At 40.2% G+C, this 24,711-nt stretch overlaps 1 protein-coding gene across 1 annotated transcript in view; it reads left to right on the plus strand.

The window, feature by feature from the left end:
* Positions 1 to 24,711, plus strand: part of PRKDC (protein kinase, DNA-activated, catalytic subunit) — an 86,690-nt gene that overhangs the window by 57,819 nt on the left and 4,160 nt on the right. Inside the window, exons 63-81 of the mRNA XM_042797855.1 lie at positions 1,516 to 1,724; positions 2,176 to 2,314; positions 2,908 to 3,096; positions 3,611 to 3,835; positions 4,424 to 4,532; positions 5,213 to 5,324; positions 6,886 to 7,075; positions 8,174 to 8,348; positions 8,436 to 8,626; positions 10,330 to 10,510; positions 11,021 to 11,181; positions 12,761 to 12,972; positions 15,360 to 15,447; positions 16,140 to 16,283; positions 19,878 to 20,082; positions 20,646 to 20,713; positions 20,979 to 21,199; positions 21,514 to 21,606; positions 23,536 to 23,625. Coding sequence (XP_042653789.1) covers positions 1,516 to 1,724; positions 2,176 to 2,314; positions 2,908 to 3,096; positions 3,611 to 3,835; positions 4,424 to 4,532; positions 5,213 to 5,324; positions 6,886 to 7,075; positions 8,174 to 8,348; positions 8,436 to 8,626; positions 10,330 to 10,510; positions 11,021 to 11,181; positions 12,761 to 12,972; positions 15,360 to 15,447; positions 16,140 to 16,283; positions 19,878 to 20,082; positions 20,646 to 20,713; positions 20,979 to 21,199; positions 21,514 to 21,606; positions 23,536 to 23,625 — 3,002 coding nt within the window. The remainder of the gene's footprint in view (positions 1 to 1,515; positions 1,725 to 2,175; positions 2,315 to 2,907; positions 3,097 to 3,610; positions 3,836 to 4,423; positions 4,533 to 5,212; positions 5,325 to 6,885; positions 7,076 to 8,173; positions 8,349 to 8,435; positions 8,627 to 10,329; positions 10,511 to 11,020; positions 11,182 to 12,760; positions 12,973 to 15,359; positions 15,448 to 16,139; positions 16,284 to 19,877; positions 20,083 to 20,645; positions 20,714 to 20,978; positions 21,200 to 21,513; positions 21,607 to 23,535; positions 23,626 to 24,711) is intronic.

The following is a 24,711-nucleotide window of genomic DNA, read 5'->3' on the forward strand; positions in this document are numbered from 1 at the left end:
AATAGTCACCAAAGTGGACTAAATAGGAAGATACCTCATTTGATGTGGGACTGTGTCTGTAAATTGTGAGTTTGGGAGGGTATTCATTTTCTGGACATATCGTTATATTTGCACAGTTCTTACTCTTTCCTAAGCATCCCTGAGAAAGGGCTTTTGGTCTTACCTTAGGAAAGCTATTCTTAAGTTTTTCAGATTGTGCAGTTGGCCATGCATCCCTAACATAACCCCTAAAAAATTGGCAGTCAAGGAACACGTGCCTCTACATGGGAGTGTTTGAGGCACAGGTGCAGCTTTGATAGACACTGCTAATTGAAATTGCCAGAATAGCAGGTGAAGTGTATGCTAACCCCTCATTGGATCCACCTGGTCTTTAACTTCAGGAAGCTACAAGAAGCTGTTCTTTTTCTCCTTTTTTTGAGTACAAATTTATTGGTGTGAGAGTCTCAACTATACAAATTGTATAATGAGTTTGCTTGTGCCAGATACTTACTCTGCAGTTTTTGTGGGGGTTGTTGTTTATCGAAGAAGTGTAGCTTGGTTGTTCTCAGTCTCCTGTTGCAATTTCCAAATAGTAATTTTACTTTTTTTTTCCACTTAGTATTCTTGAACATACTGAATCAAACATGCAAATCATATAAGAATCAAACTTTAATTTTTGTCCTAAAACCCAATGCTGTTTCTTATAATGAAAATCCTATTACCTGTCTTTTTAATGCTGTAGATTTTTTTTTTTCTTCCTGTTTGGTTAAGATATTATTGCAACTTTCCCTTAAGTTCTTAAGTGGAAAAAAACAACCAACCAACCAACCCTGACTTTAAACTTGTCTGCTCCTTTCTTGCTATATTTACCTGTGTTTGGGATAATGATTTAAGTCTTTAAAAAAACCTTCAGGTAAACAAGAATGTTTATCACTGAAAAGGATAACCTCTTTTTCTGTAGTTGGACTAATGTTAAATGCAATAATGATCTGTTAGAAATAGCATCGTGTCTTTAGATCAGGCAGGACTAGATGAGTACAGTACTAAATGAGGCTAATGGGAAGCTGTGGTATGCTGAAGCTGGGTAAGCGTGTGGATAGAAAGCCTCCAGCTTGGAGAAGACATCATAGTTAATCGTGCCTTTGGCTTATGGCAGGAGTGCACCACTCAGTAGGGTAAGGGAAATGCAGCGGTTGTGTGGCAGGCACCACACTGCCAACAAATGGAAGGAAAGATGGAAGCTGTGAAAGTGTCCATCTACCTTTCCCCCGCTTCCCATCTCTTTGTCGAGAGAGTCGTCCTGTGCCCTGGAGGCAAAGTAGAGGGGTTATTCCCTACTGCTCTCTGTCCAAAGAGCAACAGCACAGGAGGAAAATATTCCAGTTTTCCCAGAGATAAGAACTTCTGGTAATTTGATGGCTTATTTTCGAAGTTTGCACTTTAAGAAAAGGGCTACCAAATAGGTGATCTGTAAAAGGTAACGATCAGTATAGTTTAGGGCCAAGTAGACTCCTGCTGTTTTGTTTTACTTTGCAGGAAGTGAGTTACCAGCACAGAGAGCTACTAGAACTGGATTCAGCTAACGTGAGCACGAGCTGCCTCGCAAGTTTACAGCAGCCGGTGGGCATCCTGCTTTTGGAGCATGCCCTGAGGGCTCTGTCCCCTGCCGAGGAGCCCCCGTCCAAGCGGATGCGCGGGAGGGCAGAGCTTCCCCCAGATGTGATCAGATGGATTGAACTTGCTAAGTAATTCTTGTTTGAGACTCTTTGCTCCCCTTTAGGTTTGCCTTGTGAAGAACTCTGCCTCTATGGCTTATGGGATTTCTGTTTTAGTCTTTCCCTCTTTTAGAATTAGGTATGCTTTTAATTCCTTGTCAGTCAATTACTATCTTTCATTTAGAGCAGTTAAACTTAACAGCTGTGCACCCTGATGCTGCTGTCAGACTGCTGAAGAACATCTTGTTCAGAGCTTTTCAGCAGCAGGAGTTTCCACAGTTCAGCTACTACCTTACGAGGTGAAGTTTATCTAGTTAAATATATATTTATGATCTTACATAAGATACATTAAAAAATTTTTACTATTACAAGCCATTAGCATTACTGCTTATTGAATTATTATTTTTTTTTTAAATAGCTGATGTTTGCATTGATAGACCTCTGTACCTAATCAAAAGATTTCCGGTTTGGATTTTACTAGGCTCTACCGATCTATTGGGGATTATGATGTTCTTCGTGGCATTTTCAGTGGTAAGATTGGAACTAAGGAAATTACACAGAAGGCATTGTTGGCAGAAGCAAGGAGTGATTATGCTGAAGCAGCCAAATATTACGATGAGGTAAAATGACAGCAAGACTATTTTTCTGGTTTTGTTTCCTAAATCTCTCATGACTTTAAAACTAATAAGCCAAACTTAAACATTTTGAGAAGCAGCATATTGTTTAAAATGTCCTTGTGTTTTGTTTGTTTGATGGTTCAGTCTGTAAAGACATGGGAACAGATGAGCAGTCCCAACAGAGCAGAACATGTGAAACTTTTTACTGTTTGTTACAAAGCTTCACATGTGCAATCGCCTGAGCAGACAAGTAGAACACCGTGGGCACACTGCCACCCCAAGAGAGCAACCTACATGTGTTCATGGCAAAGAAAATCTGAGTTATAGCGAGTAAAAATGAAGAAGAATCTGTCAGCTTCTTTTAAAGTCTTTGCTCTTTAAAAGTGCAGGTTTACTAAAGACAGCTACCTGAAATTAATCAGTATATAAATAATGACAAGCTTGAATCTTCTGCATTTAATGTTGCTGTCACCTTCTAGTAACTGGATAGATATTTTTGTGAGACAGTGAATTATTGTTCAGTCCTAGTGACTTAAAATTTAAACTAGTGTCAGATTCCCACTGAGAACCTTCCTCCCCCCAAATTCATTCCCTAGGCACTCTCTCGAGAAGACTGGCAAGATGGAGAGCCAACAGAAGCAGAGAAGGACTTCTGGGAGCTTGCATCTCTGGAATGCTATGACCACCTCACAGAGTGGAAGTCTCTGGAGTATTGTGCTACTGTTAATATTGATAGTGGAAAACCTCCAGACCTAAGTAAAACGTGGAATGATCCATTTTTTCAGGTTTTTAGAAATCACTTCCTTGGTGCTGTACTGTTTTTATCTCTGCAGGGCTGTCCTACAGTAATGCAATTGTGGGTGGAAATAAATTGCATTATTTGGGTTGCCTTTATTATGGAAATCAGCAGAGGCTGATATAGAAAATAATTGCAGCAATTACTTCTGCTGTTTTCACAATGTTTAATTTTTGCCTTGAGTCCATGGCTGCTCATATTGGGTCAGCTTTATTATCAAAATCTTCTTCTTGCAGTGTTTTTGTTGCTTCTATTGCTCGTATTTGTTTCATGTTTTAAGAGTTACCAAACTACTGGTTTTGAACCTGCTAGAATTTACTAACAACTTCTTGAACCTATCCGAAAAGGCTGCTGTGATTTGTTAGCAAATTGGAATTTGTCTAAAGGGTAAACATATAAGAAAACTGTTAAATATTTTTATATTTGATCTGCCACTGATAACAAAAAAATTTATCATCTAATATGCCATTTCTAGTAATAAAGACTGTATTTTCACCTTGTAGGAAACTTATCTGCCCTATATAATACGCAGTAAGTTGAAGTTACTGCTCAGTGGGGAAAATGACCAGACTTTACTAACTTTTATTGATGAGGCAATGAAGACTGAACAGAAGAAAGCCATTATAGAAATGCATTACAGCCAAGAGCTTAGTCTCCTTTACATCCTGCAAGATGATTTTGACAGAGCCAAATACTACATTAGTAATGGCATGCAGATCTTCATGCAGGTAACAATCTGGTATCTCTGATAATGATTTTTCTGTATAAACTCACAGAACAATGAAACTGTTGCTGTTATTGCTGCTAGATTATACTCTTGAGAGAAGCATTTGCCAGATACAGTGAAATCTAGGTGCTTTCCAATCATATGACAAAACTTCCTTTTCAATGCTGAGGTGAGCCAGCCCATTTTAATGTGTTTTATTTTGCTGATTTCATCTATTAGAAGTTTTTCAGGGTAATAGTTTATGCAGATTAATAGCAGGGTTTTTTTCATTCATCTTTTCAGAAGCCTCTTGACCCCAGAACAAACTTGAGAGTATTACATTGAGAGGTTACAAGTTCCATCCACTACCAAGTTTTGATTAGACTGTAGGACTGTCCTAAAACCTAGAATAAGAATTGCAGCTAGAATATGCCTCTATGCTCATCCAAAGCAGAGTCGCTTTCAGATTACAGGCTATTAAATTACTTGTAAAATGTTAGGTTGTAGAGCATAATATATAGCAACATCAGATATAGTTTGTAGAACACTGAATAGAACCAAGTTTTGAATTCTGTATGTAAAATCTTTCATTCTCTCCCTTTATTTTCAGAGCTATTCCAGTATTGATACTCTGTTATATCAAAGTCGAATGACCAAACTACAGTCTGTACAAACTTTGACAGAAATACAAGATTTCATCAATTTTATGACCAAGAGAAGTAAAGATTATTTTTTTTCTTAATCAATTTTCCTTTCATTGTGTTAAATAATCACGGTTTTGTGACTTTAAATTTCTGTTTCAAAACTTAGAGGGCTGAACTCTTGTTTGAAGGAGTGTAGATCCGGAATTACTTCTTACTATCTTCTTGTAAGATAGGCTTGAAGTTAATTCAATGTTCTATCGCAGAGTTGTATTAGCTTAGCTATTGTGATAAGAGTTAAGTATCTCTTTTAAAAGCATAAGTAATAGTTTAAAACTAAGATTTTTGTTGGGGTCACTTTGGTAGCAAATGTGGTTAAAAGAGACAAAAGGTGGATGTGGTATATAAGTTATAGCTACTGAGGTAGGCACGAAACACAAATTTATGTGCCCAAACTGAATTCAATATTAAATTTAGTTAACAGTTTAACTATATTCCATCATATTCCTATATGGAAAGGTACCTACCCAGTGGTGATTCCCAGTGACAGTTGACACTGATGTCCTTATTGAATCTCCTGTGCTTCAGCAGTACGCAATAGCAGTATAATCACCAAGCAGTGTATTTAATGCAAGACCAGAAATGCAAGTGGGTTGTTTATTACAGTTTTCTGGTTTCAACATTAGAGTGCTTGCTTTAGGCCTTTTTGATATTGTTTGGATTTAGATGCATTTAAAGTATTCATAATTGATTTCTAGGTAACTTAGCTTCACAGGCTTCCCTTAAGAGACTTCTCAGAATTTGGACAAGCAGATATCCAGATGCTAAAATGGATCCTATGAACATCTGGGATGATGTCATTACAAATCGGTAAAATTACATTCCTGGGTTAGCTTTAGTTCTGTCTGCCTCTTGAGTTCTGAGAGGTGCTTTTTCTAATGCTGCTTGTTTTCGTATGGGGGGGTTGTTGATCTAGTGTATGACGTGGGGTTTTAAAACCATTGCAATAGCTTTATCAGTGTAACTTTTTTTGTGTGACTAACTTGTGGTGAGAAGCAAAAGGAGGTTGAGAAACGGACGGAGAGTAAACTGTACCTTGGAAACATAACTTAATTTAGGCATTTTCTTGCATCAGTGACTATGCACTGTGCAAGCTAGCCCACTTCATCAGCCCTTAAACACATCCACTTGTCATTGAGTAGATTAGCTGCATTTAGCTCAATTAAACACCACCCAAAACACCAGTTTGTTATGAATAAAAATACTTACCTGCCTTGTAGGTAGTTCCAAAGTTAGGACGTGTACAAAATAAAGCCCAACCCAGTCACTATCAGTGCTTCATGTTTTCATAGGGAAGTTAATGACCAGTGCTGTAATTAGGGACTTCTGCTGTGTGACTGTTGCTAGAAAGAACAAAGGCTCTCCAGAGACTCCTTTGGATCAGCTCTGAAGAAGCTGGAATGCTTTTTCAAATTTGAAAGTTTTCTGTCCTCCCCGTGGTATCTAGCTTCATCCCAATCCATTCTTCCAGTGCAAATACAGATTCTTTTTCCTTTCCTGGGAGACAACTTCAGCAGCTCTGCTGATACCCACTGTGCTCTGTAATTTATTTTACTACCTGTTGGTGTCAAGAACGCATGGCTGGAGAGGAGCTTGTTGCAGTCAAACATTAGGCAGAACACATGCTATGGCTCACTCTTACGAATTCTCAAAACATTTATGGCTTGAAGGGTTGTTGGTGTCTTAATCGCTGTTATGTTCTTTTAGAAAACCTTTATGCCATCTTAAATTTTGGACAAAGGATGTGCCAAGCTCCATTCCAGACTACAGTGCTATCCGCTGCATTGAATAACAGTCTCCATAATGAGAGATGCTATTAAATTAGATAGGACTTGTTGTAGAATGAAAAAGATTTAACATTGATTCGTGGCAATTCTCTTTAAAAAGTCGAGTATGGTCGCTGGTCTTTTCTGCCACACAAATCTCAATGTTTACATGTGTGGGTGTGATATACATTTAACTTGCAGGTTGTCATAAAATACAGCCTGGCTCTTACACTGTATAATTGAGACTCCTAGTTTTTTGCACTTCTGTTAAATTGGAATGCAAGTTATAGCTTGGTGAACTTAGAGTTTTTAGCTATGAATTTAAAAGAACAAGCTAACAAAAATATCCCACAATCCCACTCTTTTATGGACATTTTCTAATACTTAATCTCATCAGTTCAAGGTCCTAAAATGTTCTCAGGGTCAATCTGTCCCTGGTTATGACTTTCCAGACTGAGGACTATGTTTAGCCCTTGCTGAAGGTGATTGCTATAGCTTGCCATTTTTTCTTAGCTTTGTTTACTATCAGGCAGATCAACACTTTTGAACGTTCATTCCCTTGGATGCATATCGGAGTGATTTGTACTCCTGTTGTCATTGTATAGGTGTTTCTTTCTTGACAAACTGCAAGAGAAACTTCTCTGTGATCAGGCCAATGATAGTATGGAGGTGGATGAAGAATATGATGCTGATGACCAAATGGAAGTGGATCAACAGGATGAAGACATTCACTCAATGATTAAAACCTGCAAATTTAACATGAAAATGAAGATGATAGAAAGTGCCAGGAAACAGGTGACTGTACTGTCTGATAGCTTCCAATTTTCTGAGTAAATACATAGAAACTACATCTGGAAAAGCCTCTTGGGTGGTCTTGGGTACCTTTTTGCCAGGGTAGACCTTGTCTCTTTTTGACCCTGCTGTCTAGGACCTTTTGAAAGCTCAAAGAAGTCAGTTCCACAACAAAAGAAAACAAACGGATAATTGTTAATTACAAATTGGATGATAATTTGTCATTACTGGAAATGTGCCTGAAGGCCACTTTGATACACAGATGGTTTCTGACACTCTAAAGGGCAGATGCTTTATTTCTCTGAAATGCTTCAGTCTTTAATGGAATGGATGCTTGCAACCAAACTTATGCTTTCTTATTTACAAACAGTCTCTTCTGTTCAAGAAAACAAATCAAATTCAGACTGAATCAGTATCCTTTGATCAGCAGTGATGAAACATTTTAGGTTTTGGGTTGTGGGTTCTTTTTTTTATGGGTTTCATTAATATAAAGAACTGGAACTAAGTGACTTAGAAATTCTGTTTTGGCTCTGGCTGTTAAAATGACTGAAACATAGCCTTTTTTGATGGGCCTTTGGTGTTTCAAGATGAGGTCTCCCTAATCTTTTGAGATACCGCAGATATCTGCCGTCAGTGACGAGTTTATTTTAAGCACTGCAGTAACCAAATATAACGTCAGTGCTGTCTTGATGATACGCTCTTAAAGGAGGAAATGAAAAATAAGATTTCCTTTAAGTTACTTATATGAAACTTTTCATCAAAACACAAACGTAAGTGGTGTGCTTAATGGTATTATAAACCAAGTTACATTCCACAAAGGTGTTTGAATTGCAGAACAGTCAATGCCTGTTTAGTTGTACAGATAGAATTATTTTAATTTCCTCAGTTTGTCAGCCTCTGCTCTGCTCTTTCTTTTCAAATGTCTCCATTGGCACAAATCTGTCTTTGAATGAGACCTGACAAGCAGTGGACCTCTCTTCATCTTATTATAACTTTACTTGTGTTACCTGAGTCTTCCCATCCCTTAATTTGATTGCAGAAAAAGGCTTTATTTCCTCTTCAGATATATCATCTGAAAATTCTGTCTTAATCTGAATACAGAACAGCTTCTCAGTTGCCAAGAAGCTTCTGAAAGACCTACGCAAAGAATCCAAAACGAGGGAGGACTGGCTGGTGAGGTGGAATTACGCCTATTGCCGCTTTACGCATAGTTGCAGCCGGAACCAGAGTTGTCCTGAACGCATGCTCTCAGTGTTAAAAACCATCTGCCTGCTTGGTAACAGCCTTCTCTTTGCTTCACGTCGTGTATTATACCAAGCTGCTTTGTTGTCACATTACCAACTTTGTTTTTAAATTCCGACAGAATGTACCAAACCTGACTATCTTAGCAAGAATATAATGGCCTTCCGAAACCAGAATCTTCTTATGGGTACTACATACCACATCATGGCTGATGCTCTTAGTCAGGATCCAAGATGCCTTGAGCAAATCGAGGAAGAAAAGGCTGGAAAAATATCAGTACTATCAGGAGAAAGTGTTGAGAGTCCTGAAAAGGTAAATGAGGGGGGGTAAGGCTTTTAGGTATTTCAGTATTGTAATCGCTACTTCAGTAGATAATGATGGATATGGATAGATACAGAGAATGTGAAACCCATCTGCTGTTAGCAGAGATTTGTCCAGGAACACCAGCTAGGGGGAAAAAGAAAGAGAAAGAAAAAAAAAAAAAAGCTGTGGTTCTATTTTGTCTGATTTTTGCTCTCCTGGAGTTCTGCAGCACTATAGCCTTTTTAATTAGGAGAATGTTCTTGTGTTTCTCTGATCCTGCCTTTTGGGTGGAGGGGAAAGACACAGTCGTAGCACCTGCATGCACAGTGGCAAGTCAAGGCTTGGGAACATGATCGTCAAAGAATGCCTTTATTTCAGCTGGTCATTTCTGAGCTGCCTCACGCTGTCAGACCATCTTACTTCATAGAGATCTTTATAATACTAAGAATGATACTGATACACTTATCTGAATAATTTTAGTGATAGAGGGCAGAGCGGTTTCTTAGAGCATATACAGGTCATCTTGGCCTATTCTTCAGATACACACCTCCCAAAAATACAGAGACACTGTGCTGCATCTGAAATCATTTATATTGTCAGTTGTCCCACGTGGTGTGGCACTAACTTCTTGTCTGTCAGATTGATTAAGCGTTTGAAGTACCACTGCTGACTTATTTCTATTAATACCTAAAGCCACCATGGAGACCCTTAGATATGAACCATATCAGTATAAAACAGCAAAAATTATTCTTAATTTGGGTTTTTATGGTTGTTAAAGAAAAGCAGATAAAAAAAGAGATTCCTGCAAAAAAACCACTAAATTTTTGGGTGTTTAGAAACTTGAGCAAAAGCTTAAGATTCATTTGTTAGCTAATTAAGAGCATTCTTTAGGAAATCCTAGAAGATGAGCATACGAGCTCTTCTATGTCAAGTGAGTCAGATTGGGATACCAGATATTTCTGGATTAAGGAGATTAGCCTTATTTTAATTTAGTATTAAGCAGTACTCTGACCCTCGTAGTTTCTTTGTACCTACCTGAAATTCAAACTATTTAATTTCAGTTTTTCATTTGTTCCAACTTGTTCTGCAGCAATTTTGTATATTGTTTAATAACTACAATAGCTACAGTGTCTGAGGCTGGTAAACTTATTGGGAATATGAGAACATACGTACTTGGTTTATAAACATTCAGTTGTAAAGGATGTCAAGTCCTTCATTGCATAAGCTGCATTGGAAACATATGATCAATACAACTATGTTTGTAATAGGGACAAAGACATCAGATTTTAAATCATTTAATGTATGCTTTTTTTAACATAAATTCTAAGTATAGCTGTTATGCAGATGTTACAGATATGTCTTAATAGGAAAAAAATAGCATTTTTTTATTATGATTTCTGTTAACTGTTTGCAAAAACTCTTGTAACTGCAAGAAAGTTAATGTTACTAAAATTCCACATAACGTGTCCAAAGACTAATTTAAGGTAAAAGTGTCGTTTATATTTTTCCATTGAAAACTGTGGAAATTCAAATTCTGGAAATTACTGTTAGAAATAACATCCCAATTTTTTTTTTTCCTTTGTGTCAGCTGCTCAAAACATCTAATACAGTTTAACCTACCACAGACTTGCAACCAAGCTCCAGTTTCAGAAAGTGTTGTTGAATGCTACTTGCTAACGTGTCTTTTCTTTCTCTTACGGGCTGAATTTCAGGTATTGGCAGGTCTGAACAAGAAGGCTTTCCAGTGTTTCAGCAGTGCCGCGAGAAAGTCCGAAGAGGAGGTGCAGTCCCACTCCGTGGAACACGTGGATGTGAAGGGAGTTATTGATGCGTATATGACTTTGGTCGGTTTCTGTGACCAGCATCTGCGCAGGGAGGAAGGAGGCTTGCTTGGTTAGTCAGGATTTCTCCTAAGCGTGTGAGGCGGATTTATCTGCGATACATGAGCTTTTGTGATACCCAGGAGATGTGTCTGAGCAACACAGCTTGACTTTAAATGGAACAGTTTGTCCTCCAGTTCAACAGTATTTATATTCCCTTTCCCCGCCCCCCACCGTTCCTGCTAGCTTTGGTACTAGTGAATCACTCGCCGTCTCCCTCTCACTTGTGAGAAATATATCATACCCAGCAGATGCTTGCCTTGTTCCTTCCCAGCAGTGCTGTATTTAAAGCAGGCAAGATACCAGCAGTGATGCAGCTTCCTGATAAAGCTAATCCTCACAGTCCCCAAGTACATGTGTTGCAGATGTGTGCAGTTCAAACAGATGGGAAGGAGAACAAAGTAAAAATACAAAATACACTGGAAAAAAAAATACTGAATTGTAAAGATGAATGTCCAGATGATCAAAGACATGGAATGAGTGATGGTGTTTCTGATAATTCTTGTTTAATGTCTCTTGGCAGAAATTAACACTGCAGATCTGCAGCAATTCCCAGCTATTGTGGTGGAGAAACTGATAAAAGCTTTAAAACTGAACTCCAGAGAAGCCAGGCTGAGATTTCCTAGACTGCTGCAAATAATTGAAAGATATCCAGCAGAGACATTGGATCTAGTGACACGAGAGGTTAGTTGCTTCCATTTTCCTGGCAGCACATGTTGCTGTAAATCAAATTTTAAAGGTGGGGATGGAGGTTGGATGGATAGAGAGGTTAGACTGGTAAGTTTTGCTTCAGGTAAATCAGATAAATTTTATCCCATCATTGTTCCTTGTCCTTTCTCTAACTTGCTGAGTCTAATTCATACAGACAGAAACTTTTTTCTTAAAGGTTTTAACTTCTTATCATGATTCTGACTTCAAATGTTAGTGGTTTGGATTTTTGGTGTTTGGTGTTGTTTGTTTTGGGTTTTTTTTGGTTTTGTTTTTTGTTGTTTTTTTGTTTTTTTCTTCAGAACAATCTAAGTGAGCTGATAACAGCGATTAGTATCAGGGTGAGGAACTTATCTTATTTCTGTAGGCTGTTTCCTGTATGCAGGAAGCCAGCAGCTTTTCCAGACTCATTTTCCACATCTCCCACTTTGTTCTGCCCTGCTTCACTTCAGAGGTTGCTACAGCTTCTTCCTCCTTTGTATTCCCCACTGCCTGCCTTCCACTTCCACAGCCTGTCCCTCCATTGCCGTTCCATGGCAGGATACTGGGAGCCACGCTGCCTTCCCTGCTGTGGTGGGACAGATGAGCTGAGAGCTCCCCTGTCTCCTGCCCGTTCCTGCCTTGTCCTGCCTGCCTTTCCGAGCCCGGGTCATTGCACCGGTGCCCACAGAACACCAGGCCCTGTCGGAGGAAGAACTCGAGAGACAGAAACATGGCTTTGTTATCCCAAGGAACTGAGAAAGCAGCAAAAATGGCTGAGGTGCACAAGGGGTGGCCGCAGTGAAACTGATGGTTCAAAAAGAACCTGACACCCGGTCCAGCTGACACATCTCGCCCAGAAAGGGAGCTCACCAGGCTGTTCTTTGTCCTCGCTGTCTTTCTCTGAGACAAATACTGGAAATCTAATCTTAAACTCTATTAGAAAGGTAGGAGGGGTTGGGTCAGGAGGAAAGGAGTTAGTCTTGCCTCTGGCTATCACAAGAAAATATATTGTAGTAGTCCTTTCAAAAATGGTGATTTTTGGAGGGAGGTGAGCATTAAGTATATTGGGGGGAGTTGTTTACTGAAATTAGTATCTGTCAGCAAACCCAAACCTGTTTAAAGTTGAAGGAAGGACAAAACTGTGGTAGGAGTTCCAGTGTTCCCCCTTCCTGGCTTTCTTTACTCAAATCAAGACTTCAACCCAGTGGTGTTTGATCTATCCCTTCAGATTTTTGAGTTATTTGTATGTGGTGATCAAAAATTATTATATTGCATCCAGACAGAAAGGCCACAAGTTTGAGTATAAAGCCTCATCTTGAACAACAAACTGCAAATCTTTATAATGGAAAACCTATTAAGCAGCAGCAGTGGTGATGATAGTAGTAGTAGTAGTAGTAATAATAATTAAATCTCTGCCTCACTGGGATATGTTTTGTGCAACCTAGTTGACCTTCTCTGTTTCCTTTTCATGTGTTTATCTGTCAGGCTGGGCCACAGAGCAGTTCTGTTTGTTTGCTGTGTTTGGTATTTTCGAGGAGGACCAAAGTTGAAAGGAGTGTCTGTGTCTTTGCAGCTTTCTTCGGTTCCCTGTTGGCAGTTCATTGGTTGGATTAGCCAGATGATGGCACTACTTGACAAGGATGAAGCAGTAGCCGTGCAACATACTGTTGAAGAGATCGCTAATACCTATCCCCAGGCAGTTGTCTACCCTTTCATGATCAGCAGTGAAAGTTACTGTTTCAACGATACTGCTACGGGTTGTAAGAACAAGGAGTTTGTAGAAAGGTGAATATTCAGGAGTGAAGAGATTTATTTACTTTTCCCATTTTTCTTTTCTTTAGGAGGGGGCACGAGAAACGTTAGAAGGTAGTCTCATGTGCACTTTCTCATTTAAAGGCACAGGGAAAATCAATACATAAGCTTTTTTAGTATTAGACTTACTCAGGTTGGTGACTTGAATGCTTTCTGAAGTGTTGAGTACATGTAGTCTTCAGGTTGTGGGAAGTTAGCATTTTTCCAGGACAAAACAAAAAGACTGCAGCGAGGCAACCCCTTTGTCCTCATAATTCTGTGGTAATCAATGTTTCTTCTTCCATCTTCTGCTCTGCTGAGGTAGAAGGGAAATCTGGTGCATGATTAGGCTCCTACTGTAGTAGATTTCACAGCAGTAAGAGTCCGTAGATGAAGATGAAGCTTGCTTGTACATTTAAAATCTTTTGTTTCCAAGAGAAAGCCAATATGTTTAAGTAGAATAAATGCTCCTACCGGACTTCAGAGAGGGCCAGTGAAATGGATGCCTGTTACCATCATTGTGGTGTTCTCTGCTTATTCAGTGTGCAGTATGCGCCTTCCTCTACAAGCCCTCCCTTGCCCATTTTGCCATGCAATAAAACCTGAGTTAACCCGCAGGTAAAAGTCAACTTTTGTCACAGTGCTGTGGAACCACTGATACAATTTTAGGTGTCTCTTCACCTTTTTTCAAATCTCTGATATATTTGCTGAATTCCTTCACTTAAAATGAAAGGATGAAATAGCTAAGTCACTATCTGTCATATTGGAGAAGTTGTGGCAGTCACGCAAAGTTCCCACTGACTGGAAAAGGGGAAACATAACCCCCATTTTTAAAAAGGGAAATAGAGGACCCAGGGAACTACAGGCCGGTCAGTCTCACCTCTGTGCCTGGCAAGATCATGGATCAGATCCTCCTGGAAACTATACTAGGGCACATGGAAAATAAGAAGGTGATTGGTGACAGCCAACATGGCTTCGCTGAGGGCAAATCGTGCCTGACAGATTTGGTGGCCTATAACAGACAAGGTTACAGCATTGGTGGAGAAGGGAAGAGCAGCTGATGTCATCTGTCTGGACTTGTGCAAAGCTTTTGGTGCTGTCTTGCATGGCATCCTTGTCTCAGAGAGACATGGATTTGATGGATGGACCACTCAGTGGATAAGGAATTGGCTGGATGGTCACACTCAGAGTGTTGTGGTCAACAGCTCGATGTCCAAGTGGAGAGCAGTGACGAGTGATGTTCCTCAGTGGTCAGTGTTGGGACCAGCACTGTTTATCATCTTTGGTGACATGGACGGTGGGGTTGAGCACACCCTCAGCGAGTTTGCCAGTGACACCGAGCTGTGTGGTGCAGTCAACACGCTGGAGGGAAGGGATGCCATCCAGAAGGACCTGGACAGGCTTGAGAGGTGGGCCTGGGCAAACCTCATGAAGTTCAACAAGGCCAAGTGCAAGGTCCTGCACATGGATCAAGCACAAACACAGGCTGGGCAATGAGCAGTTTGAGAGCAGCCCTGCGGAGAAGGACTTGGGGGTATTAGTGGATGGAAAACTGACCATGAGCCGGCAATGTGCGCTCACAGCCCAGAAAGCCACCCGTGTCCTGAGCTGCATCAAGAGAAGGGTGACTAGCAGGTCAAGGGAGGTGATTCTCCCCCTCTGCTCCATTCTTGTGAGATCCCACCTGCAGTGCTGTGTCCAGCCTTTGGCCACCCAGGGTAAGAAAGACATGGACCTGCTCAAGCGAGTCCAAAGGAGGGCCACAAAGATGCTCAGGGGGCTGGAGCACCTCCCCTGTGAGGACGGGCTGAGAGAGTTGGGGTGGTTCAGCCTGTGGAAGAGAAGGCTCCAGAGAGAACTTAGAGCAGCAGCTGCCCCCTCCCTGGAAGGGTTCAAGGCCAGGTGGACGGGGCTTTGAGCAACCTGGTCTAGCAGAAGGTGTCCCTACCCATGGCAGGGGGTTGGAACTAGATAATCTTTAAGGTCACTTCCAACCCAAACCATTCTGTGATTCTATGAAAATAAGAAGATAAAGTCTTGTGCTTCACAAACTGTATTGCCCTTGAGTAACTGTCCTGACAGGATGTATAGTCTGGTTAATGCCTATTTCTGTTGCAAGTATGCTTTCCACTCGCCCATCAAGCTCCTATTTTCATAGTGGGACACTTAATTAAAAAATTGGGAGCTGCATGGTAAGGACAGCTAATATATTAGCAGTCACACAGCTCAAGAAGGAATTCTGAGGGAGTCCTACCTACCTACCCCTAGATTATTTTACCAGATTCTTGAGTATAGCAGACAATCTGGATCATTGCTTATCTGCAGGCTAGGTGGTGATGGTAGTTCCTGTTGGACTGTGGTGCGCTTTTTTTCTTTTAAAGGATCAAGAATAAGTTGGACAGAGGAGGAGTAGTTCAAGATTTTGTTCGCTCCCTGGAACAGCTCTCCAATCCCATAATGCTTTTTAAGGTAAAGTGTATTTTTTTGATTCCTTCTCCCTCTTCCCCTTTGTTCCTTGCCCTCTGTTTAGGAAAGAGTGCTGGGTGGAGCCTGCAGCAGTTCGGTTGACACCACAGCCACAGGATGCGGTTCAACCCAGAATCAACTGGTGATGATATTGGGGTGTTGTCACCAGCTTTCACTGACGATGGTCTCCCTCCCTTGTGCCAGCTGGCTGTTCTGCACTAGCCCTTTTCAGCTTTCTCCTTCAGGGTCTCTGCCCTGCCCCGTTGTCAGTCTTCCTTAATCGTTCTGAAACTGTTACAGAATTAGAGTTTGTGGCCATCTCTCTTAATTTCTGACTACTTGTGTTCTTATGACCTTTCTTTGCTCTCTGCTGGGCTTCCCTGTCTATGTTCTGACCCTGCTGTCCAAAGGGTTCTCATCTTGTGTTTGGTACCACTCCCATAGAGGCTTTTTTAGTTTGCACTAGACACTATCATAGTAAACATAATTATCTTAACAAAGAAGAAGTATTTTATCAAGAGACAGAATGAAAGGGAAGTATTTTCATAGCTGTTTGATTGCTCTTTTGGTTGTCAAAAGACACATCAATTGACTATTAATAAATATGGTAACCCAAACGCAATCTGAGCAGATTACCAAAGAGGAAGGGTCAGTCAACTTTTTCTCAGAACTCGTCTGTTTCCTTCTGTTTGCAGGATTGGGTTGAGGATGTCAAAAATGAATTGGTAAAAGCTCAAAGAAATAAAAATAAACTTAAGGAAATGTACGGAGGAATGTACAAGAATTTGGGAAATTTAGAGGCTCCTGGCCTTGGATTGATGAGGAAAAGGTTTATTCAGGTATGTATGATTACTGAGTAGTGTTAGCATCGTGTGCTTTTCTAGCAAGCACTACACAGTCAAAAGAGGGGACTAGATCACAGCTTTTAGAGGTGCTGCAGGACTCGATGAGACAAGAAATCAGATCAGGAGTACAGGACTGGGATTTCTTTGTTAGAGGTGTGGGCTTATTGGAGTTAAACCTCCACTTCTGACTGCCCTGCGGGACTACACATTCCCTCTTACTCAGCTTCTGCCTCCCCTGTCCTGCACACTGCCAGGTTCTCAGGGCCTGGGCCTCTCTGACCATCCGTGAACCTGCGCAGGAATCTGGCCTTGTTTTTTTTTCCCTGCTGCCAAGGATGTATGAGCACTGTAGGGTGTTTTGCTGTATTATGATACTCAAATTTGCTGCTGATACTAAGTTATTTAAGGCAAGTTACTCAGAAGAGTTACAGCTATGAAGAATTACAGACAGTACTTTACAAAACTGACCGAGGTCTAAAGTAGTGAAAGTCAGTATAGAAGAATGAAGCGATGCAGGTGGAAAACAAATAAAACCAAACCTAGTTTCACATATAACTTCTTTGGGTTTGAGCTGACTGTTGCAATTCAAGAGCAAAATCTTGATTGTTCATCAGCTGTGAATACTCATGAGCAGTCAAGAAAAAAAGCGGCTGTTAGTCATTATTAAGAATAGAGAACAAAACATGGATTTATACATTGACGTAGCAGCCTTCTCTGACTCTTGCTCCTTGAACACTGTAGTCCTCATCTGCAGTTCTCAATGTAGATATAATGAAACTGGACGAGGTTCAGAGCGGCAAGAATAATCAGAGGTACAGAATAACCTCTGCACAAGAAGCAACTTTAGGATTCCTCCACCTGGAAAAGACACAATGGGGCCAGATAGGATAACACACTTGACATCAGGAGTGCCAAGTGTGAAGTAAATATTCTATGGCAGTACCAGTTTCAAAACAAACAGGGAGAAGTGTTTCCTCATTCAGTACACACTCAAGTGCTGAACTCCTGCTGCAGGTTATTATGGATGCTTTCATGGCTTCAAACAGCAAGGAGACAATAGCATAGGGAGGGGGGGAAAATGCTTTGAGAAATTTTGCATACAAATGCGCACTTCTGGGTCCAGAAGTCTCTGAGCTGCAAATTGCTGGAGGTCAGGAGAGTGATCCTGCTCCAGAAGCTGGCTGGAAGCTTGTGCTGTATGCGGATGGCCTCCTGGCCAGGGCTAGGCAGATCCAAGTCTCTCCCCTGTGGCCATTCTCGGGTCACATTAGCGTTAGATAAACTTAGGGGAGCATCTCTCTGGAGATTCCTTCCCTGTGAGCAGGAAACGTAGAGGATGAAAGTAAGGGGAGTTGGGAGGAGGTGAGATGATACAACAGCAGAAAGGGCGGTTAGGAGCTTAGGGGCACACTAGCCCTTTGAATATGTTACTGTGAGATAAGCTGTGTCTCTGATGATAAAGGCTTTAAAAGAAAGGGGATAAGAATTTGCAGGATGTGCCACTGTCGGGGTGGGGGTAAAGGGAGCAGAGCAGCTGCAGGTTGAGCCATACAGGGTACGTACAAGCGCAGCAAGGGCTCTAGCAGGCATGAGGACAAAAGCAGCCTGTGTTTGGTTGTTGGGATGGTTTGTGTGCACTTTGTCCCACTTAAACAAAAAAAATCCATGGCTCTTTAAAAAACTGAAACATGTGCAGTTAGCGGAGGATACTGCAAGTAGTGCTGATGGATTTTTAATTGTTATTGAATTAACTGAATGGGGAGAGAAGAGCAAGGGAGATGCTGGAAGAGGGATGGCGGGGTTGTTCCCCTCTGAAGGGAAGAGGGAGAGCAGCATTCCTTTCACACGCTAGTGGCTGCAGGAGAAGGGTCAGGGTGATGGTGCACAGACCCTGAATTCTTTGTCTTCATGATGCAGTAATCATGAAGAAACAAAGTGTGCTGTGAGGATAACTATAGTTTCTGGTGTCCTTGCTGAAAAAAAAAAAAAAAAAAAAAAAAAAAAACAAAACCAAAAACCAACAAACTTGTATCTCTTGACTGACATATAAAATTGCTCTAGTATGTGGAGTACTTCAGGCTTGTAATCTTCATATGTATTATGTACTATCTCAATTATAACTTAAACAATAAGAATTGTTTTTAACATGAAATTCCAGTAATGCATAAATTAAACACTCTTGATGGATTGTATTAATTGAAACACAGTGTTAAGGCTATTAAACATTTGCTGCCTTGAATTTTAGAAGAAGTCAAGAGAACAGAGAAAGCAATCGAATGATCATCTGGAAATAAAGTGATAAAGATGTTGACTGTAGCAGTCTCTTCCTCAGAAGAGCAATATTTTCTGTGTTTTGATTTTTCTTCAGTGAAATAGCTGTGTCCTTCGTAGCTTGGGAGAAAAAATGATCAGGCATTGAAAAAACAAGTGAGCTTACATATCTTTCCAAGCTGTTAATACCAGTGAGGTCCAAGAAGGGACATCTGTTTTTTCTAGAACCTTGAATTATGAACACAAGAAGTCAACTCAGTTAACTACTTTCAGATAATACTTACTTTGTTTATTAAATGGATCAGTATGAAATACCTTTGCGCTTTTCCTTTATCAGGATATTTAAAATACTTTAAAAATGTGATTTTATACATTTTGCATCCAAAATTATTTGAAAACAAATCACAAATAACAAATGTGATACTAAATAAAACATACAAATTGGTATTTTCTAACATGTCACGAAAATTCTCTTAATACATGAAGCTCTATGAGATGCATTACATATATGTTTTGCTTAGCAAAAAAGGTATATATTCAATTAGCTAGGCTGCATTTGCTTGTCATGTAGCATGGTTGCTGTTAGGTTAAAAAAAAAAAAAAAAAAAAAGAAAAAAAATCAAGTAAAAAACCCACATCTTCCATAAAGAACAGGATATTTTCATATTTTTGGGGGAGAAAAGCTTGACTAATTTATCCATCTGTGGGGTTTGTTTTTTTTTTTTTACTGTATGTAAACAGAACAGTTGAGGGGTTTTTGTTAGAGCAGTTCGAAAGTGTGATAACATCTAAAGACTGGAGCGTCAAATGTTCCGATAATAATCCTGGTTTTAGATTCATGGTGGAATTTGTATTTATTTAGTAGGTAAAAAATCAAATAGTTGTGTTTTATTTTAATACTTCACTAGCTGATCTTAAGTTTTTGTAAGCAGATGAGGTACATGTGTTAAGTTTAATAAGCAGCATTATTGATATGCTTGCCCAGAAGCCAGCTGCATCTGGAGGAGGTAAAAAGGGATAAGCTTCTGGTTTTGACATGTCAGAAAGGTTTACGATCCAGTTCTACAGACCTTTGATATCACTGAGTTGGTAAAGTGTAGATGTTTCTGTCGATGGTAGCTGGTGGGTCTACCAAACAGGCAGTGGAAAGGTTCTGACAGACCAGAAATGGAGAAATTCTAAAGAACTGGAGTGGAAGGACAGCTGATACACTTCAGGAGCTCGGATGAAGCTGTGTAGGTAGGAAGGTACAGTTTTGTTCTCAGGGAGTTACCCGGCACTGTGTTAACAGGATTCCTTTCTATAAATGAACTTTAGGCTTTTGGGAAGGACTTTGACCATCATTTTGGAAAAGGTGGTTCAGAACTGTTGGATATGAAGGCTAGTGACTTCGATGCAATTGCAACTTCTCTCCTTTCAAAAATGAGCAAAACCCACAAAGAACCTGGAAACTTGAAAGAATATTCGCCGTGGATGAGTGAATTCAAAGCTGAGTTCTTGAGGAACGAACTAGAGGTTCCTGGTAAGGTCCCCTTCAGTGCTGATGATGAACTGTCCCTTACAAGAAAGTTACTACTCTTGTGCTCTACTTCTTATGTTGGCTGTATGGCCCTACTTTCTGTCCTTATGCAGAGGTAGATTTAATCTGAAATAACTCCATTCATCATCTGTTCTTAAGCTATAGTCTTGATTTTTAACATCATGTGTAAAATTTTATCTCTTACCTAAGAACTTAGTATATTTTTTTTAAAGGCCCGACTTCAGGAAATCTGATGTGTAAATCTAATATGTGTTTAAATCTAGTTCAAAAGGGATGTGTCCTCTAAAACCATTAACAGCTGCAATTCTAAGAGTTTAACAATGAAAAAAATATTGGTAATTCACAGATAAAATCATATAATGTGTACAATGGATTTTTATGCATTTGAAAATAATACTTTATTCATAGTTATCATCCTACCAATTTAACAAAGTATTTGGAAGTGTGTTCTGTTCTTAAACACACTTTAAAAAAAATGTATCATTTAAATCAGTCTGTGTAACCTTTTTCTTCTTTTACTGTTTTTTTTCCCACTACCACTTCAGGTCAGTATGATGGAAAAGGGAAACCGCTGCCGGAGTACCATGCAAAAATCTCTGGATTTGATGAACGGGTATGTTTTTGAGTCAGAATCCTATGTGATATAAATTTGTGTCCTTGTTCCATTTGAAGAATTTGGCAATAGCAAGGTTGTTGCTCGTGTATTTGTCTTGCAACACAAAAAGGAAGGTTTGCAAGTGGGCATTTGTTTTTCTAGTAGTAAGAGAGCAGCTTGATTATGCCATCTAAGAATGACAGATACGCTTCATTTCAGTGATGATTCTGTAAGGCCAAGTCTTCTGTCACAAATATTTTGCTTTTTCCTGTCTTTTTCCAAGATAAGTGTAATGGAATCCTTGAGGAAGCCAAAACGTATAACAATCCGAGGTAGTGATGAGCAAGAGTATCCTTTTCTTGTCAAAGGTGGTGAAGACCTGCGGCAAGACCAACGTATTGAGCAGCTGTTTGATGTAATGAACATTATCCTTTCCCAAGATGCTACATGTAGCCAAAGGAATATGCAGTTAAAAACTTACCAGGTCATCCCCATGACAACAAGGTAGGCATTCATCCTGAAGGGGCAGAAATCCTTATGTTAACTTCTGTTACTGTTGGGACATTGGAAAGTGAGATTTCTGTGTGCCAGATTCAGGTTCAGTGTGGTTTGTGTCTTGCCTTATTTTTTTTTTTCCTTTTACTTTTAAGCAACTTTGAAATTGCTTTGTCTGTAAACTGTTTTTCAGAGTATATTTAAATTGGTGGCTTTCACTTTTCTTTTAGCAGGCACTAGAATGTGTTGCTTCCCACTTGTGATGTTCCTCTAAAGCTCAACTCTGAGCTCCTTGTTCACATCTCTGACTTCTTTTGTTCCAGACTGGGACTCATCAAGTGGCTGGAAAATACTTGTACTTTAAAAGAATTCCTTAAGAATAGCATGTCTGAAGAGGAAGACATCAACTATAACAGGTGATGCCTGGTTTAGCTGTCTGCTCTAATAGAGACCACTACTGAGGGGGTTTTTGATACTGGCAATCTTGTGGCAGCATTTTCTTTAAAAAAAAAAAAAAAAAAAAAAAAAATACTGAAGTAAAAGCACCTCTAAGCAAGGAGGCAGTTTGTACCTCCTGACCCAAATTAGTAATTGGCAACTATTTGTTTAATGAGTACCACTGTACCTGGAATATCCTCCACCCAGCTTGTTTAAACACGAGGCTTATAATCATGGGTGACGTCACTATCATCACCATTTCCTTATCAGCAGATTGATTTTTACAAGCAAAGGATTTTGATCTCTTGATTTGATCGGGCAGGAAATGGACGTAGGTCAGCGGGGGGGGAGCAGGGCAGCGGGGAGGGGAGCGGAGCAGATGCGGCTGTTCAGGACCTGGGTCCAGCACCGAGTCTGTGACGGGGGAGGTGGGCAGCAGGTGCACAAAACAACTGTGAAAGAGCACGGTTTCCTACAAATGCCGGGTTTGAATAAATCAGCTTTCTTTCTCTTGCTTGTAATTGGAGGATGAATATGTTGCAAAACTGATTTAATTCTAACATTTCAGCCTGTTTCTATCCTGGAGTTTAGAAATGTGGGTTTATTTACCGTTGTTCTTAGTACATAAGCTCTATTTGGGTTTGTCAAAGTGGTGGTGTCAGCATTTATTTTTGCTAATTCTCTTGTTTATGGGGCACATTGGAGGAACCTCCAGTGTGGAGGTTGGACTCCAAACTTTCTTTATTTCTACAGTTACTCGATGTGTGAGCAGTTTCAGAACTGCTGCAGTTCCTGTATTACTGGTGTCTGGTTCACTTTTGTGGACAGCAGTGGTATTATGTTGGTCTCAATTCATTGACTTAGGAAAGTGGAGGAGGAGTCACATGGAACCGCCTCATGAGGGGACAAAATTTCTAATATACTAAATGTAGAAGATCAGTGTCTTTCTAAAAGCAGTTAATGATTTATCCCCCAAAATAGGTTTATTCTATTGTTCTATATAGACTTTAAATATTTTCCCTTATGTTCTTCAATCAAGTCAATTAAGACACTTTATTTTGAGCTGTGGTTGAATGACAGCACTCCCAAAGGAAAATTCTGATTAAATCCTTGCTGGCAATATTTTGGTTGGGGTGGGGGGAATAACTTTTTGAAGTTTTTAAATCCTTTTCTTTATCCCAAAGTGATGGGTACGCAGTCTATAAATGATAAATACTTCTTAAATGGAAAGGACCTCTGTATCTCAGAACATGCTTTGGAGGGGAGAGAGAAGGCAGGTGCTCTGCTAAGTTGCTGCTTCTCTGGAATAGGAGTTTAATGTCTAGTGTATTTAGTTAAGATGGGAGAAAAATATCCAATTATTCTATAAGCAGTGCAACTAATGAAGACTGTCGTCTTATGGATTAATACCTTAAGTCCAAGCCCCCATTCCTCCCCTCTTGCACACACTGGGGAGATAACAGACTGCTTTCCTGAATTCCCTATCTGTTTGGATGGACAAACAGCAGCATGTACTGTGGTAGGCTACATAATGGATACAAGACTCTGTTAAAAATACCTTTCCCTCCTGGAGAAATTATTTTGAGTCTTTCTTCTCAAGGCAGTGTCTAATTTTCAAAGTAGCTATTGACAAATTAACACCTTTGAGATGTCTGATCTTCTGTCAAATATGACCAAAGTGCATTCAGAGCTGGAGAGGAGGAGATGGATGGATCAGCATATGCACTGACTAAATAAACTGCATTTCCATAGCAAAGCTAACATTAATGTAGGCTGTAGCTTCGTGACTCCTCCTGTGCATAACAACCTTATGGGTCATAGCAGCACACAGCCTGTGGATATTCAGGTACAGAGTGGTAAGAAAATATAGGGAAATCAATGCATTTTGTTCTTGTTGTTGTCCCTAGCAAAAAAGGACCTCGTGCTACCTATTCTGAGTGGCTGTCCAAGATGGGTGGGAAAGCACAAGGCATTTCTCGATACCATGTTATGTACAGGTAAGTTTTAAGAGAATGGAATGTAAAATGCAGAAACTAGAGTGTGCACACACAAAGTTGTAGAAATGCCAGGGAAAATATGATCTGCACTATAATATGCTGGCTAGATCTGACTTTAGCCCATTTTACTGCTTTGTCTTACTGGAGATGCTCTGCAGGAGCAGTTTAGTACTGCCGGAATCCACCAGAGCACAGGAATACTTCCAGAAGCTTGCTCACTTCCTTAAGAAAGTGTCTAGAAGCAGATGCTTCTCTTCAGCTTTATTTTCTATGTGTCTTGTTCCTAAATAATGCAGTTAGGTAGGCTGCCTGAGAGCCAAAACACCTGCTGAAGTTGAACAGAGAAAATCATGGTGATTCACTGAGAATTGAAGAATATTTGATGATTTGGGTCCTGACTTGTGGAAATTCCTCTGAGAAGATGCTCATCTCCCTAGATTCTAGCACTGTAGTGGAGGGAAGTGAAATTTCCAGTGGAGCATTTCTCAGGAGTTCGTAACCTGCTTAAGCAAGCATCTTGCTTTTTAAAGGAAAACTTTGGCTTATTCAACTGAGTGCGTCTACATTAATACTTGTATTCAGATCCAGAATGTGCTTTTGAAGTAAATTCCCAATCACCCTCTCTCACTCCACATTGGCTTGCATCGCAGAGCAGTCTCCTGGTGCACAACCCTGCTCCTTTCAGATGAAACTGGACTGGAAGGAGAGCACCCAGCCCCTTCCAGCTGCTCAGGAGCCTTCAGTGCCCAAGGCCAGACAGGGGCTAGGCCAGGGCAGTCTCCCACCCTCCCCAAACGTGTACGGTGTGGATGTCCTTGGCACCAGCTGTTTAGTTCTGTTGCCTCCCCTTGTGCTGCACTACTTTCTAGTATCAATACAGCCTCTGCATGCTGCTGAGAGATTTAATGCGGGCCTTAGTTTCTTGGCCTGGAAGAGACTGTCCATCCAGAAAGAGCACAATTGTATTGCTGTATTAAAACTTAACCCATCTACTTAATTTGGGGGAAACTAGATGAAACTACATACTGTTTGGTATTAAGAAGTGTCAGTCTTGGAAATAACTGTTGGGAGAAAAAGAGAAGAGAG

Source organism: Tyto alba, unplaced genomic scaffold (assembly GCF_018691265.1).
Source record: "Tyto alba isolate M040663 unplaced genomic scaffold, T.alba_DEE_v4.0 Super-Scaffold_27, whole genome shotgun sequence".
Lineage (NCBI taxonomy): Eukaryota > Metazoa > Chordata > Aves > Strigiformes > Tytonidae > Tyto > Tyto alba.